The 18,305-nt window shown below is 38.2% G+C and overlaps 1 protein-coding gene across 1 annotated transcript in view; it reads left to right on the top strand.

The window, feature by feature from the left end:
• The window catches only part of DIRC2 (disrupted in renal carcinoma 2), a gene marked incomplete at its 5' end in the record, with an annotated part of 54,347 nt that overhangs the window by 3,443 nt on the left and 32,599 nt on the right, over positions 1-18,305 (top strand). The window contains one exon of the mRNA XM_008949058.1: positions 8,312-8,405. Coding sequence (XP_008947306.1) covers positions 8,312-8,405 — 94 coding nt within the window. The remainder of the gene's footprint in view (positions 1-8,311; positions 8,406-18,305) is intronic.

The following is an 18,305-nucleotide window of genomic DNA, read 5'->3' as shown; positions in this document are numbered from 1 at the left end:
ATTGATTAGAAATGGAAAACAGCTTTAATATTGCCAATAATAATAATAGTATTTATGATAATAAAATAGAATATGTACAAATATATACACCTATATAGAAAAATACATACAAAATCAGTATCCTCCTCCCGATGGCAATACGTCAGCATCACCCCTGGCTGGGGAGCAGCCCCCGCGGAAAAGTCCCAGGCTGGGCTCAACCACTGGACTCAGCCACAGGAGCTGGATTCTGGAACTCAGTTCAGGGGCACATGGCTCGGGATCAAAGGCAGAACGGTTGAAGTCCTCCTCAGATGCTGGCCATTGCAAAATTGAGCAAGCAGGCGGGAGAGAGATGGAAGGGGCAACTGAAGGGGTTTCCCCTCCTGATCCTTCAGCTCTTACTGAATATGTAAGATGGATATGGGGTGGGATACACCATTGGTCAATTTAGGGTCACTTATCTTGCCTGCTCCTCCCTGCAGGTACAGCTTTACTTTCTGCTCCCCTCTGTGTGATACACAAGCTGTGCAGAGTGATACACAAGGCACAAGTGGCCTTGGTCTGCACACCAACCCCTGGCAGTAACTCTAAACATGAAATGTTATCACTGCTAAAAGCAGGCAGTCTGCGAAAACACTCTGCTAACTTCAGACAAGGCAGTTAATTAGAAGACCTTTAGCTGAAAAGTTAAATTATTGAACAGAACCAGCTCTGTTCTAACCCAAACCAGGACAATCCAAAAACTCAGATTATGCCTGTTCAGTTCTTAAACTCAGGAGTACTTTATATATAGTACCAAACTTTTAAACTGCTGCACAAACTCTGAAATACTTGCATTGTATTTACAGGTATAGTCTGCCACCAACCATGGTTAAATCCACGGTGGTGGAGCTAATCTGTAAGACCATAGGAGAGCTTGAGTCATTAAGTTTGTAACAACTAAGCATATAGGAGTAGAGAGATGAAGAATTAAGCTATACTTTCCTTGACATCTATTTAGAGATTGACTATGTGCTTGCTTAATATGCTGGGATACTGTTAAAACAGGGTGGGTCCACTGACTGCCCTGGTTTGACCTAGTTGATGCAAATGAAAGAAAAGCTTTCCGCAGCCTCTTGACATGGCTGTGATATGCTGTTATTCCTTCTAACAGGTGCAGTCAAATTCTTACATCTAGAATAAACACAAAAATAAGGACTTTAGTATGCTTTATTGGATGTCGGGGGGGAAGAAGAAAAATATCCTAAACCAAGTAGAGTATTTACTATACAAACCAGAAGTCAGTGATGCAGTTAGAGTGTAAATACTTAAGTGTCTTGGTTTCCTTGCAAACTAAATGCACATAGCAAAAGATATGTCAGAGTAAGAATTGTGGAGTGGTTGTGTGATTGTCATAATAATTCTCAATTGCATTATGTTTAGCTTTGCTTCTCACAGTTATGTCCTAGCAGCGTTTGTATCTTTTAATTGTTACATGTGTTCAGTCATTTCCCTCAAGATGAGTGGCTTCTCTCTGAAACACTTGGCTGGCTAAATGTTGTGCTTTGAGTCTCTTGGTTATATTGGGATTTTTCGTAAGTTTCTTAAGTAAGCTCAGAATTTGGGAACTATATTCTTTTTACAAGGACTCCCGTGATGATGTTTACACAGAGAATGCATGTTTTCAATCAGAGTTACACTGAAAGAAGGTGGGGATGGTCCTCATATTTTCAGTTTTGCACACAGCCTTACTGTGTCTGTCCAACAAGTTCTAGCAGAGAAATAAATTTATCTTTAGGTCACGTCTTGTCCCTGGCACCAGTCTTTCTTCCTCATTTGTTAGGCACTTCCCTGGGGGTTCACCTGCATCACTGGTGATGACACTTCTGGGATGCTGGCTCTTCTGAATTTCTGACCCTGGTTAGGAGATCTATATCAAGCCTCTGGAACTAGTTTACTTGAAGTTGCTGTGTTTATACATATAAAGTTTGTTTCCTCAAATTTAAATTTTGCATATAAATTTGCAGATTTCAAACTGCTCCTGATAACCAGAGTATTAACTGGGCAGATATTGCTGGCAGATTCAGTTAGAACAGCTATAACATATTATAAAGATAAATTGCCCCTCTGAAGATCATTACCTGCTGCATGTTTGAAGAGATTTCTAATATATATGTTATCTGGGGATCTCACTCTGCCTACTATTTATATCAGATGGAAATTGGAACACAGTGTCTATTGGAATCTGTCCTTGCTGTGCAGTCCTCCACTGAAAGGTGGAATTGGGCTGTCTTGTAGGATTTGTACAGGAAAATGTCTGCTTTTTGTGTCTTAGACAAGACTGGGGGCTGAAATGTAGCTTTGGGTCTAATTTATTTCAGACAGGTCTTGTATGCTAGAGCTTGGTTCTTAAAATTCATACCAGAAGGATTCTGCCACCTTGCTTCACTTTCAACCAGAAGAAAAATACTCAAGTCCTAAACCTTTCTAGTCGAAATTTGGATGCTGTTTTGGTAGTGCCATAGAGAGCCAGGGGAAGGAATGGAAACAATTGGGTTCAACTTGTTTTAAAAACACGGCTTACAAAAGACAGGACAATAATAGAAACATCAGCATCAAGTAGCCAGGGAGAAAAGGAGATCCAGGTTGTGCTTAACAGCACGCCATAGTACCTTGGCCATCAAACTAGGAGTAATTTTTGGTTAGCTCCACATGACCTGATAGTTCTTATCTCTTGAGTCTTTGTATTTAGATCCGAATGTTTCTTGATTCTGAGTGTAGTTGATGCTATTCTTTGGAATGTATTTATTTGCCATTGTGTTTCCAAACACCATTTGTGCTCCTCTGCAATCAAATGCTTTTGTGGAATCTGTGGCAGGCCCAATATACTGATTTTTCAAGTTTGTTCTGTGTGTTAGCAGAAAGATTGGGACCACATCTCAGCTATGAAGTCTTTTTACATCAGAGTAAAGGTTCTTTTCTTTTGAGAATTGTATTACTTGATGCAAGGATGCTTCTTCTGAAAGAGGATTGCTGCTTATCGCCATTAATGACAGTAATCAATTTGGCAAAGTGCAGGCACAAAGGATGTTTTATTCACTGTGTTTAGTAGAAAGGTAGCAATTTTTTTTTTTTTGGTATTTTAGTCATGACAAAGATAACTGATCTCATGAGAGTAAATTGCACGGCTATTAGTATAATTTTACTGGAATTACATTTAAAATACAAAGATTTCTGGAGCAGTGGATAATGAGGGAGGAGGAAGTTCTGTGCAGAGCTTTCAGAATTCCCTGACAAAGTGAGATGTTTAATCAAGCTTTTGTTTTATTGTGGCTAAATATAAAGGCACACATTAAGGAGGAAGAGAAAAGCACCCATCCTACAAAATGGAGAATTGGGATCCGGCAAAGAAATCCATTTTAAAAAAGATGCTTGAACAGTAAGGAGGGTATTTAGACGAAATGTGAAAACAATCCCAGGATGAAAGAAAAATTGTGAAAGACTTGGAGATCAGCGTTTTGCATACTGAAGCCAAATGTAAAGGTTCTTTTTTGTAGGTTAATTTCATACAAGGAAAAATGGAAGAGCCTGTGCTTTTTGTTAAGAAAGGCAAAGCAAGGATTTGCTTGAAAAGTGAATTTGCTTTAAATTGGAAGGAAAAGTACAATTTAACAGTGAATTGCTGGAATGGCTGTTGAAATCGTGGGCTCTTTTATTCTTGGTGTGTGTGCCTCAAGGCAGGGTTTTTTTCTCTTTTTTTTTTCTCTTTTTTTTTTTCTCTTGTTTTTTTTTTTAGCTAGATATGGTTTAGTCAAAAGAATAGTAAAGCAGTTAAACAAATGTTCTCAGTTCAGTGTCAGAAGGGTCTGTTCTTGCTTCCAGCCTGGTCTTTAAGAACTCTGAAAATGTGCAGCAGGCTGATGTCACTCATTTCTAATTAGAGCCTTGTTGATGGTCTGTATTTGTAAGACTGATTTTAGTATCTGCAGCTGAAGGAAGGAAAGCCCTCAAATGTTAATGCATCCGACCAGTTTGACCTGAATGTGTGTTATGTGTGAGTAAGGATTTGGGTTTTTACCGTCTCGTCAGTTGTGTTGTACAATGTTTTATCATAATGAGTGGCTGACAAGTGACAGGAGTGGTCATACTCCTCAAAAGCTTACAAAAGCATTAAACAGTTGCTAAACATGTTCGCTTTCTGAATGACAAACTGATAATATATAAATAGTTAATATTAGTTAATAAGTAGTTAATTGTAGCTGTACAACTTAATAAAGTTTCATATTAAACTGGGCATGATCAGTCATGTACTGGGTTACAAGCCCGTTATGTGATGTAATGGGGGAAATGCATTTGCTTTTTGTGTACTTTAAAAAGCATCTTGAAAGTAAGTCATGCTGGAAGAGTTGTGGGGGGTGCAACGCCCACGTGTTGGCTGTGGTCCCTTGGTGTTGCTGTGAGGGAGCTGAAGAGCAGCCGGGTGCCACCCGCAGTCGCTGCTGCCCACTCCTGTGTGAGGCCACATTGCAATGTGGTTGGTTGGGTTCTGCTCATTTTCTGTGGTGGGCTGTGTGTGGTGTTGGGCCCCAGGTTCATCGTGCTGTGTGTGTTGCAGCAGCAGCTTCTTTTACAGCAGAGAGGAAAGGAAACTAGTGGAAGGTCCCACAGGCCAGATCTAGTCAGCGTATCCTGCCAGCACAGGTAATCATTAGGGTTTACTAGTACAACATAGTCTTGACAGGATCAAAAGTACATGTTTTGCCAGGAGATTTAGGAGGATTCTGGGTTGAGAGTTTGTGTTAAATCTCCAATATTCGCAAGAGTTTGGGGGTAAGAAATAAAACCCAGCAAATGCAGCATGGGCTGCTGAAGTTGTGAAGCAGACCCATGTTATTAGCTGCAGGAGGGTTAAACAGTTAACAATATTGACTGTTTCACTCATCGATGATAATTAATATGTCTTTTTATTACTGACTCCATTGCTGCTGCTAGCTCAGTGTTTTCTGTTGCCGCCAGTGATGCTTGGCCATTCTGAAGGCAGCTGTACTTTGATCAACAGTCCATGCCACCAGTGGGACCCAGAAACCTCCTGAAAGAGCAGGGTGGGAATGCGTAGCTAATGAGAGTCTCTAATGACCAGAAAACTTCCTCCATTGGCAGAAAATCCCTGCCAATGGGATTTATAGTGTTTTCTTCCCTTTCCAGCTATGTGTTGGAAACCACTGATAGAAGGGGAGTGGAAGTTACATGATGGATTTTAAGGAGCTGTAGCACAAACATACACACCCTCCTCACCCCCATTAATTATTGCCTACATTTAAAGGCTAAAATTAATGAAATTAATTACATCTGCTCAAAATCTTAAGTGTGTGAATTACTTAGATCTTTTAAAACAGAGAAATAATTTCTTGCAGGGTTCACAGACTTTTTCCTCAGGCTTGGTTGGTTACTTTGGTATATTGTCCCCATGATGCATGCTGCTATCTGAAACACTCAGGGGTGCACCTTTCAGAGTAATACAAGATGTCCAATTCAGATTAAGGGCCACTGCAATGTTCAAAGCAGAAGTACTGAGATAATTATAAAAATACTATTAAATTCAGAGAGTTAAAATGTAAAGCTAAGTAAAAGGTGAGATGCTTAGAGGGTAGAAATACATCATGTAATTAGCAACAAGAATGTCTAATATGCTGCTTGTCTGACAGTCTTTTACTTGTTCACTCTGGTGTTATTTTCAACGTGCAGCTTCTACCAAAGTAATTTTTAAGACTCTGTTTACATGTTAAGGTGGGTAAAAAAAAAAAAGGTTGAAGAGTGATCTGTGCCATCAAAACATTTAAAAGTGATACACTGCAGTATATAGTATTCAAGATAAGGACTTCAAAGAATGTTTGGCAAGATCAAACGTACATGATTGTGAGGCTTTAACTGCTAATTTTATTTTAAAATTGCCTGACGTGTAAGGTTGACATTAAAGATAAGCCTAGATTTAGGGCTGGGGGAAAACTTCAGCATCCATTTTAGTTTTCATTGGATTGCGTGTTGTGTTTCTTTGGGGACTTTTCTACAGATTAAAATTAAAACTTTTTCTTGGTTTTTGTTTTGGGTGGTTTTTGTTGTTGTTTTTAATTTTGAAACGCTCCTTGTGTCCTGTGGTGATTTAAATTTAGACTTCTGTATAATATTCTTTTACTGCTGTTCTCTGGGCTTGCACCTTGCCTGTGCCTCCTGTGGTGCCCCATCAACAGGACCTTCCAGACTATCCTTGTGTTTTCTGAATGTGCCACGTTTTGGGAAGCGTCATTCAAAAAGACCTTGGTTTACATGGAAAGTAAGAACATGATAGGTACATTACTAGAGCTTTCCTAAAACATTGCAGCAATGTTTCCAAATGGAAAACTTCAGATTTTTCAGTTAAAAGACTTGTGTTTTGATTTTGCATCAATAAAATTCTGATTCTCACTGCATACGAGTTCTCATTATGCACAGAAGCAATGCTAACAGATTAATTTCCCAGGAGAAAAGGCAAGAGCATCGCATATGCGATCCTGATACAAATAATTACCCCCACAACATATGCAGTATGGCAGTATGGGGTTAAGCATGGCATGAAGGCTCACAGAGTGGCCCAGCAAACATGAAGAACAGAATCTTGAACAGTCGTATTATCCAGGCATTTAATTAGGGCTTTTTGAACATGCATACTTGAAAAACCAGTTTAACAGCAATGTGCTGATTGAGCATAGAGTTAAGCAAGTAAGTCTGGACAGGTGTTGGAAATCCTTCAAGGAAACAGATATTTGAATATTCAGCTGATGATACTTCTCCAGGGCATTAGGGATGTGAGGTGTCCCGTGGAGTTGCAGGACTGCAAGTGGCATTCCTTTTGTGAATGACTGAGCCATACCAAATGAATTCCTACTTCCATTTCAAAAAACCTGTACCATTAACTTCTTTTTTCTTTGGGTTGTCTTGGGCAAGGTTGATAGTTTGTTGTCTTTGGTTTGGTTTGTGTAGTGTCCAGCACAAGGAGTTGCCTACCCATGACTGAGGCTCACTAAGAGCAACTGCAAAAAGAGCAAAGTGATGGCTTGTCTTCTAAAATTATATTTTAGTAAAATACATACTTTAAAACCCCCATAAAATTCACATGGAAACAAAATATTTATTGTGACTACATTTTGAATTGTACTGTTTGCACGAGTCATTAACATAGAGGGAGCACTTCTCTAAAAATTGGCAGTTTTAGAAAGAAGTAAAATTTTTTTTTTAGGTGAGTTATCACGGGGACTTGTTCTTTTTCTGTATGTGTTTTGGGTAGTTTCCAGTTTCATTAAATGTTAGAGATACTGTGTGTTTGTCATCACTTAATTGTTTTTATTATGTTCTGCTAAGAACATGGAAGCCCTTTATTTTCTGTTTGTTGCTGTGAAATTGTTTCAAGTTTTACGACTTCACAAATACAGACTGTATCAGCAGTTTTCAATTGCGCATATTTATGATTTTGGTGTTTTACAAGATTCTGGAGGTTAAGCCCCACAGCTGTCACCATTCTTTGTTTGCTGCTGATGGAAACACCTTAGCAACAGCAAGTAAACTGCTGGCAAATGGAATTGGAGCACTAAGATAAAGTTGTTTCTAATCTCAGTGCTTCTCGGGTGAGAATCGCAGTATGAGGAAAAAACACATTCAAGGAATCAGTCAATTGTAGCTTTTTTTTTTTTTTCTCTAATGTACTATATTTACAACCTCTGACAATTTGAGCTGAGCGCAGCAAAAACCTGGCCTAATTGCGAGGACTGCAAAAAAATACTTCTGCTTTTTTTACCCCTGAATAAATGGTTGTTTCTTCAGGATGAAATGCATATCTGCATTATGGAAGAAAACAGTAACAGTGCTGTGTCTGTGCTCATTAACTGACTGGAAAAGACTGTTCAAGTCCAGATTTTTCTTTGCTCTACCTAGATTTGAGATCACACTCTGGAGCATATTCTCTGATGCCTCTAATTCTATAAGGAATACTGTACATTTGGATGATACTTTTGTCATCACTTTTCACTTCCAAGAATATAGGACTTTGGAGTACAGTGAGGTGCAATAATATGTTAAGAGTAAGCCTTTTTAATTCTAGAGTGCAAGTGTAGAAAATAATACAAGATTTCATAATGTATCTGTAATTCATATCAGCACCAAAGTGGTTTTGATTTTAAAGACATATATGTTACTTCTGTGTGACTTCAATATGTTTTGGGGTTGGGTTTGTTTTAGCGGGTGTTGGTTGGTTGGTTGGTTGGTTGGTTTTCAGCTTTGCTGACTTAACTTGTAAAACACTGTTGTTTTTTCATCTTAGGTCTGAGGGTAACTGTGTTATTAACATCATCCCTCATGGTGTTGGGAGCTGGCCTGAGATGTGTTCCAGTTTCAGACCTAGAAATTAGGAAGAAGTAAGTGGCTTTAGTTATTTTTAATATATATCTTTTCATATTTTCTGCTAATATAACTTTTGCTGCTACTGAAAAACAATGTTAGTACAAATTTTCTATATGAATTTGATACACCAAATGCTTGGGTGGACCTGGAGTTACATGCTTCTTTGCCTCTTAAATGGATTTTTCTAGTCCTTCTACATAGTATCTGAAGATCTGAAAGCCCTTTACAAACTTGAGTTAATTAAGCCTCACCCCATCCTGCCTAACTAATATTAATCTGCTTTGCAAACAGGGAAGCAGAGATTTAGAGACACTCAGAAACTGGCCCAAGATCACACAGGGAACCATCCCACAAAACTCAAAAATATGTAATTTTTATGCAAATGTTAAATAATGAGTTCATGTTTCTCATATTGGATGTATGAGATTGTGCAGTGAGACAGATGAATTTACGCAAAACAGCCTTTTTCATGTAGTCTCTCCCAGTCTGCATTCCAGAGTAGTACTTTCTCTGTGGTTGAAACGAAGTTTGTGATAGAGATGGATTCATTCTGAAAAATCACACAATCCAAACAGTTCAAATGTCCCGTCCGTGTATCCTGAACTAAGGAATCCTCAGTAAGTACAGGAGTCACACTTGTTTTGTACAGTCAGTGAATATGGATCACTCATTGTTCACTTAACTTTCCTTTGCCTCTCATGCTGCAAGAGGAAAGAGTACAGGCATTACTATATTTTTCTGCTTGTTCAAAAAGAGTAGTAGCACTAGCTTTTCACTAGTTATGTTTGCATAATATGTAAGCACCAAGAAAAAGCTTATTTATAAAAGGGTTTTATGTAGTTTTTTTTTTTTTTAAATCTTGAATTCTAGTCAGCTTCCAGGCAGTTCTTGTATTATTTCAGTAAGTTCCTTTTCTTCCCCTTAGTATTACTTACGCAGAATATCAGCTTGGAAACCTTTAAGTTGTAGAAGAAAATGTTTGTTGTGAAGTAGGAGGCAGATGGCTGAGTACTGTAGGTAAAACAAAGGAAGTGCTTGAGAGTGAGGAGTGGGAATGTAATAAACACATTTGTTGTAAAACTAGCCTGGATCAGGAGTAAGTAGCTAGAATGTAATGAATGGCTTAGTAAACTCAATGTGGTGAGTAGGAGGGATGCAATTTCAGTTCTTAGGTACTTAAAGTGTGGATAAGGAAGCACCCAGGGTGATCCTGCTGGTAGTTGCCCAGTGTTGCCCATTTCAATGTGGTGTTCAAGGGCTTTGTGAGCAGGGGAGACTGAACTAATGTTGTGCACAGTGACCCTTTTAAGGTGAAGATGTGATATTGAGTTGGCCAGGAAGAACTGTCCTCATTGTGCCATTGTTTTACCTTTTCTCAGGATGCCAAGGGCTGTTCAAGATCCATTTCATCCAAACTAAATTTAGACGTGAGGTATCATTTGAGCAGTGGAAAAGAGCTTCCATATGCTCTGATCACCTTTAAGCAAGGTTTTCCAGTATAACTGCAGAGAGGAGACTGAGGAGAACAATGGAATAAATGCTTGAGGAGACACATTCAAAGAGCAGCTTCCTTAGCTAGGAAAGAAAGGCTGTGGATTGTATAGAGTCTGATATGATGTATAAAATATGATAATTTTTTTTTAAATTATAGAGAGGAAAAAAAAAAAAGAGCATGAGCAGCATAACCGTCATGGAAAAGGTTACTAATTTCATTTATTCATTTGATGAAAATATGCATCATCTCCAGCTGAACTGATAAATTTGCTTATTTAGTCTACAAAAGAAAAAAAAGATGGTTTCAAGAATTGCAGCTTTACCTTACTTGAGAAAGTAGTTTGATCTTTTACACAGTTTGATTAAAAATTTACAGAGAATTAATTATAACTGTGTGAAGCAAAAGGATGGTTCTCAGTGAAGGTTTCTAGAGACATTGTACATACTTGCACAGACTGTGATGTTATACCAGATAACCTGCATTATCTTGAGGGTTATGACTGCAGGCCGATTTTCATCAATTACCCAAAGCATAATACCAAATAAAATTTTTGAGATGAGCATTAATGCTTAATGCATTAGCAACAGCTGTCAGAGCACTAAACTGTGCACTCATTCTGAATGTGTGTACGTGTTAATATGACAGTTTGAACGTTACAGAGCCAGTCAGATGGACAGGATCACACACAAGCTAATAGTGGAGTATTTCAGCAGCCTGTCTAACTGGAATTTCTTTAAATGCTTTTGCATGTTCTGTGATGTGTTCCTTCAGTCCCTGAGTAGTCTGCAGTAATTTACTGAAGGATTTCCAAGGGACAATTATGTCAGTTACGATACATAAAATTACAAGAACGTTCATGAGGTTTGTCATGTTTAGTTATGGGGTTTTTTTTCTGCTTTGTAGCTGTCTCTGCTCCCTAAGATCTTGCAATTTAACATTAAGGAGAGCTACTGAAACCCGTCGCCTATCAGAGCAATCACAGATGTGAGGAAATCACTGTTTAGACTGACATTTAATCCTGACTGCTTTATGTGCCTTATCTCACACAGACCTGTAATATCCAAGTGCATTCTTAAGCTTCTTTCTAGTCTGTAATTATTCTTCTGGCTCTAGCGTGTAACAGCAGAATAAGATTATCTTGCAATTCTCTAAGGCATGTTTTAAACACAAACCTTAACCTCAATTTTTGGTTCATTTGATGTCCATGTGTGCACACAACTTGTATGAGGGAGAATTCAGGTTTCATATTTGAGTGTGTCTCTTGAAGCAACTGTTCCTTTTGGTGAATTTTTGTTCTCTGCCAACATGTGACCTAAAGCTGTACTGGGAATCTGTGCCAGAACTGCATAAATTCAGTGAAGTCTGAAATGGGAGGGCTTGGTGAAAATGTGGGAGTATGGACCTGTGTGTGAGATGGAGGAACCAAGCTGTGCACAGACTAGTAAAGTTCCTCTCACGTACACATAGGCACTTACCTGCTTTCCTCCCCAGCCCATTGAGCTGTGAGGTTAATGTGTGTATCATACAGACAAGGAGGTTAAAAAGAATTTTTCTTACTTACCATGCACTTCTGGGTTTTTCAAATGTGCCAGATATGTAAGAATGAATTTGATTTTTAAAAATAAAACCCCAAACCATTATTCCTTTCTAAATGTTATGAAAACCTCATTTGCCACACTTATTTTTTTTAGTTCAGAGTTAATGTAAATGATATAGCACATAAAAAAAAAAAAAATGTTATCCAGTTGTACCATTTCTGAACTTGTCCCTTCTTCTCTTCCCTGAAGGTTACAAGAGTTTCACTAATTCATTCTTCATTTTATCCAGTCCTTTCCTTTTTGAATACTGTTTGGCACTAAGTGAATATTTTCATTGGACTTTTTTAGAATTAGATTATTTTATCCTGAACAGTAATATTATATTTTTTTAAAACCAGGATAATTTTTTTTCACCTCACATAACACTTCATAATTATCTGTTATTCTGTGTTTAGAAATAGATATACATACGGCTGAGGTCTTCCATACGACTATAAAATACTAAATCTAGGCAAAAGGCTGTATGAGCTGAAACATTTAAGAAAGAAGGAAATAAATGATGAAGTCAGCCCATGGCCATAAATCTATGGCTTTTAAGACTGACCTTGTGATGTAAGACTTCTTAAAATGTTTTGAAAGACAGGATAATTAAAGACATGGAAGTAAAGGATATAACATAATTTGTCATTTGTATAGAATATATTAATTAAGCAATTTATTAGAACTTAGTATGCTGTGGGCTGGTAGGGTTTGGCCTTCACATTAGATTTCACAACAGAGAAGTAGTTCTTGAGGACTTTGAGTCACAGCAGTGAGAGGGCATTCCTCAGTAGTAAGTACCATTAAAACATTAGTTGGGAAGCCAGCAAAACAATAACACAGCGAATGACATTGGAAACAGAAGTGGTTATTTGCAAAAAGTCATTTATCAGGGACACGTCGGTAATTGGTAGATCTTGTAAAGGGTTTTTTCTTTAATAGTACCACTTCTTAGCTTTTTGAATTTTTCTGCCTACTTTTAGATATACTGATGTTGACTTTTTCCTTTATTATATTTGAAGATTTGCTCTTACCACATCTTTGGTACATTTTGTTTCTATTAATTAGTTGAAACGTAGTTTGTATTCTATTCTTGTTAAACTTATTCTTCAGTAGTTCTACCTTTTCCCCTTTTTCATCCCTGAAAGCATAAAGGATGATATGGGATCATCTCATTTATTTGTCTTTCCTGATCATAAAATGACCGTGAACCATCATTCTCATGCATGTAAAATGCAAAGGCGCATCTCAGAAGAGGTAATTCCAGTAAAGACATATTAGGATTCTCATATTCCCTGGCAAACCTGAACACACTTCTGTGCTCAAAAAAACACCCCAAACTGTAGCAGCCGTGGAGAAGAGCGATTAAAGAGTTCCAGGGAATGAAAAGAGCCTTTTAGGAGAGGATGATGGAAGAATCTGCCTGTAAGAAATAAAGACAGGTTGATGCATGTTGTGCACTCTTTAAACTCACTAGGGAAGGGAAATGAAAAAAAGTATTTAATATAAAGTGTGGTTCTGGGAGTAAAAATGTGGATAAACACACCTGTTTGTATGCTGGCGCTCAATGAGCGTGGGAGGAAGACGTTAAGATGGAGCACTTGCCTGGCACTGATGGCACTTGCTGGTTTGTGCTTTGGCTGCAGTGCTGGGGAAAGGCTGAGCTGGGTTAATCCATAGAATAAAAGAAAGAGTTAAGTGGGGAAAAAAGGAAATGGATCATTCAGGGGTAGGTTCTCGTGGGGAATATTTAATTTTTATACCCCTGTAACTTAACAGTTTAGCTTGTTTTTATTACCTCCACCAGCTTCATCTTGGAGGCAGGTTTTATTTTATAACCTCTGCTCCAAAGCTGCTGTTTTAGATGAGAGGTCCTGTGAGTTGCTCCAAACTGGCAATGTTTTTTTCCTGCTTTGCTTTTTTGTCACCGGCAGCAATGGATTCGGTGGGTGACTGTGTGTGCCTCTGGCACAGTGCTCCTGCCTGCCACTGCCTGAGCCCTGCATCCTGTGGCGGCCAAACTGGCTTCTCCTTCAGCTGAAACAACCTTAGTGGAAAAAGGAGGCGGCTTGACAGTTGTGGTGATAAATATTCTTTCCTCTTGCTCCTGTGCTGGATTTCAGCCATGGCTCTGTGGGTGTCATCCACCACCCCTAGCGACGGGAGTCGCTGCTGAATTGGCAATTTACAGGCCCTGTGTAAATTCTTGGAGTGGTAAATCCAGCAGATATATTAAAGGAAACTCTGAAATCTCAGAAAGGGCTTGGCATTGCAGCAATACTTAATAGGCAGCGTTTCTACAAGGCCTGTGCTGGAAGGGAAGAGAATTTATATTCTTGGTGGGATATTTAGCTCCATCTTATATAATGGCAGGGATTATCCTCAACTGTAGAAAGCTTTTAATGCTTTTAATCATACTGAGCTCTTTGCCTTAGTCTTGTGACTCATATTCTGCTGGCTAATTTCTGTCCTTAAAGAATACATATGAATTGAATTTATGTCGAAGTTGCAGAAAAAAAAATCAGAGCACCCTCTTGCTCTTCCACTAGCCTAAGAAAAAATATTCAGGAATGTTTAAATAAATCTTGTTTATCTCATTCCCTATTTTGCTGTATCAACTGTAGACTCCTACTTTTTTTACTGAAAAATCTTACTTTAGGACCTATCTTGTGTTAAGTAATCTCTATCAGTTTTCTCCCATGGCAGCCCCGATAGCAGCCAGTCCTGGTGCCCTTTCCTGAAAGCTCGTTTCAGTATGTTTTGCATTAGCCCATAATGTTTTGCCTATTTGTTTATAGACTAAAATGCTGTTTATTTTGGATGTGTTCATATTTGATGATGGTGTCCTCTGTTACTGTTGCTTTAAAGATTTCTTCTTTTAATAATGAGTTTGTGGAGTGGGTTAGCTTTAAAAGAAAAGCAAAACCCCACAGCTTTTCATTAAAAAAAAAATCCCCAAAAGAAGCTTTGATGTCATATGCCCTCATCCTTCACACTTGGATAAAGTTTTAGGTGAAGAAATCCTCTTCTCAGCTGTGATGGCTGCACAATAACATGGCATCATGATGTGAGGATGTGAGTGAATTTGTCACTACACTGACAGGGGTCTTGCTGTACACCCGCCTTGGCCCTTTCCTCTGTCAGAACATCTGCTGAAGATGTCAGGGTCTTGGCCTGAGATTGCAGTTCCTCTCCTTGCAAATCCTTGTCTCTCTCTTCACAGGCTCTCAGTAATAAAAGTTTTGGAGCAACTCTCTTTTTCCAATCCTTTTAAATTAAAACCATAAAAGTCACCGTTTTTCAGACTATTGCAAACATGTTTGCTTTTTTCTTTAAGCATGGGAGAGGAATCGTGAGGCTGGGATGCCTGGGTGATGCTCCCTGGGATGCCTGGGAGATACATCCAAGTCCACTCCCATAATGATGTGACTGACTGTGCAGAGGCCAGGATTTGCACAGAGGGTGAAACATGAGCCCAGTTCCTGATAAAAATGGTCAAAAGTACATTTTAGGTTTTTTCTCTTTTCTTTTTCATTCTGTTGCTGGAGATAATGTACCATACAGTGACTCAGGCTTTCTGCTTGTAATAATTTTTCTTACTGATGGGGAAAAACAGCCTTAAATTATTCCACATATCAATGGTCGCATGCTTCAAAAACAAGCTAAAAAATGCTAATGGCCTCAATCCATGAATATCCAGAAGGCATAAAGCTTTTGTAGTATAAATATATCATTTAATGGAAATATTGAAAGGAAATGCATCTCCACAAAATTCATCTTCCAGAATATTATTTTTAATAGATGAATTTATTGCTTTACCCACAGGTCCTTTTCTTTTCCAGTCCTTTTCCAGACATAGAGCCTTACTCCATTCTCTTCAGGTTATGAAGAGAGCAGCATTTGCATTGGGTTCTCCCTATACTCCATTGCAGTGAATTGCTGTAAAGCTTGAGTTTGACCTCCCTTATTCTATCTTTGCCTTAAAAAGTACCTGAAAAGATTCCATTCAATAGAAGGTTCTTTTGTTCTATTTATTTTTGTGAGGGTAAAGGAAAAGCTCTGTCCTTTTCTAACAGCTTGATTATGCTAATAACTTGATCAGAGGGGTTTTCTTACAAAGTGTGTATCAGTTCCCTCCGAGGTAGAACAGACGTCCTAAAGTATAATGTTGTTAAGTCCATGTCTTTTTATATTCTTTTTCCTGGCCAAGCAACTTGAATCATACATCAACGCAGACACTCTGGAACAGGAGGCATTTACTTGCTTTGTTGCCACGTAGTGAGGCTAAATTCAATAGCACTTGAAAAGTGCTCTGGAGTCCTCCAGTGGAAGGGGCTCTTTCATTTGCTTCCAGGAGTTCCCACAATGAGCTAATTGCTATATAAACGTATTTGTGTTCTAAATTAGCAGGAGCTGAACAATCCACTTCTTTCAATGAGTGAAAATCTCAGGCATGTGAAAGAAAAATCAGCCATCCATTTCCATAAAACGTTAACTTGTTTATCTGGAATCCCTCTTTTGTGTTAATTCTTGGGATCAGCAATTAATCTACTAAACTTCTTCAGACTAAGAGGTGTGCTACAGCACTGTCTCATGCAGCAGCACGCTGCTTTCTGTGGCTTCATTGCTCCTCACACTTTGCTAAACAGTAGCAAAACTGAATTACCAGGGTTTTTTTTAATGACTTTTTTTTTATAGAAGTTGTGACTGAACAGTCAATTCTCATGTCAGTAGGAAAAAAAATTCTCATGTTAGTAGGAAGAGCATCTTAAAAGTTTTGGGGTTTGGGGGGGAATAAAAGCATTGAAATCTCATCTTCACAATAGTCTTTGGATGGGCTCTACTCCCTCCTAGGACACAGAGAAACCTCATTTCCCAGTTAACTGGGGGCTCATCAGAGGCTGGTAGAGAAAATCTGTGTTTAGAGAGTCTGAGCAATGCACTGAGGCTGGCAACTTCAGTCTTCCCCTGTGTTGTCAGCCATAGAAAAGCTGAAAACTCTTCTTCCACTCTTAATCAGTGTTAAAATACTGATACAACTTCGCCAGTCCTAGCCTTCCCAAAACAAGTTCAATTAACACTCTTAGAACTGAGGTTTGGAGACCTCAGTGTTGTGATTTAAATGCATTGTATTCAAAGCAATTTTTTTTTAATCAGTAATTTTCCCTCTGCTATTGCCTTTGTTTCCCCATCTGAGTATGGAAACTAAAGAGATTTTTTTACATTTAAAATTCTCTTACATCCAGACATGAGACATACTGTGGTAGAAATACTAAATGCCTGGAGTTTTTACATAGTAAAAGTGTTTATGTAACACGCATCTTTTAAGTAGCTTAACAAATCCAGTATCTGACAGGACTGTGACCATGTGTGAAGAGTTTCAACCTGTGCATGGGGAAATAGATCAGCAAAGCCAACTGTAAATGGAAGCTCTTTCCCATCCTAACTATATGGTATTATCATCAATCACTAAAACCTTTTTCCTGTATAACATCACTTTTTTTTCATACCCAGTTTGCTCAGTGATATTGTAATTTCAGCATTTATAGCTTTCTATAGCTTTTTGTTGTTGCCTGTTAGGATATTGTAACAGTGACAGCAAGGAGTGAATAAAGCAAGTATAACCAGGTTACTTCTTAATACTCACAACAAAGTCTTTTCTTGGGGAAGATATGAAAACCATATAATTCTAGTTATTTGCAATGTGACTTGACAAAAACTTAGAGCAGAGATGACAATGTAGTACAATAAGAGTGTTTCTTCTCTAATTTCTTTTGTTGTATTTGGACTATCCCTTGTTCTATCTTTTTGCAATTCAGAGGCCAGTTTAGGAACAAATGTGATCTTTATTTTGTGCAAACAGGTGTGTGCCTCTCTCTAAATATATATTTATATACATGTCTGTATTTTTTTTTTATATATAGCTATCTAGATACATAATGTAAATGTTCATCTATTACTGTGATGCACTGGTTCATGATATTTCACACTAGCATGTACTACATTCCTGAAATAATTTTTTTTGTAAAGGGCTCATGTTCAACTGCAGGTTGCAAGTTTGGTAGAGCACACAAATACATTAGCACATTGGTCAGGTGTGCAAAACCCTTCAAATTTCAAAATGAGTCTCTGACCTGGCTTCTGGAATGCTTAGAAACAACATATTTTAGGTAGATGTTTACTTCCCCGCTTTTGCTTTAACCTTGACAGTCATTCAATTATTTTGTGAATCAGGGATGAATTTCAGGTGTCATTTTTTCCAATTTTCTCTTTCATGATTGTGATTAAAAAAGACTGCAACTCTTGTGTTATTTTCTATTATTTGAACTCAGTAACTTTCTTCTTTCTGATAGAGGAAAATAATTAGATGATGATTGAATAAATTATCTGAAAACAGAGAAGAGCTGAATAAGTAACAGATTAAAATTACCCTGTTAATGTAAAAACACCAAAAAATATTCTTCCATCTGGGCAGGGTCCTGAGCTAAAGTTATCTTTTTAGCCCTTTTCTCAGGGAAGAGAAATCTTGTTGTGCAAAATGAAACTGAAATAGTGACAGGGAAAAATGCAGTTGGGCTTTGCGCCTTTTTGGTAGCAGAAACAGGAAGGAAATCAGAGAGTAACAAAAACAAACGTCTCTTGGTGTTGGAGCAATTTTTAGTGCTTGATGGTGTACAAGAGGAGACTCCTACGGGCTGTGAGACTAAAATCTAGCTCAGTGATGATAAGACGTTATAAAAACCAGCAAAAAGCCACCAGTGCTGTTGTGTTCATATTTCTCTGTCAGATGGAGCGGCTGCTACATATGTCTCCCAGAGTAGTAGCTTAGTAAACGCACTGAA

This window comes from Merops nubicus, unplaced genomic scaffold (genome assembly GCF_000691845.1).
Source record: "Merops nubicus isolate BGI_N331 unplaced genomic scaffold, ASM69184v1 scaffold16821, whole genome shotgun sequence".
NCBI lineage: Eukaryota > Metazoa > Chordata > Aves > Coraciiformes > Meropidae > Merops > Merops nubicus.
The sequence above is the reverse complement of the archived record's forward strand: the minus strand, read 5'-3'. Positions and strand labels throughout refer to the sequence as shown.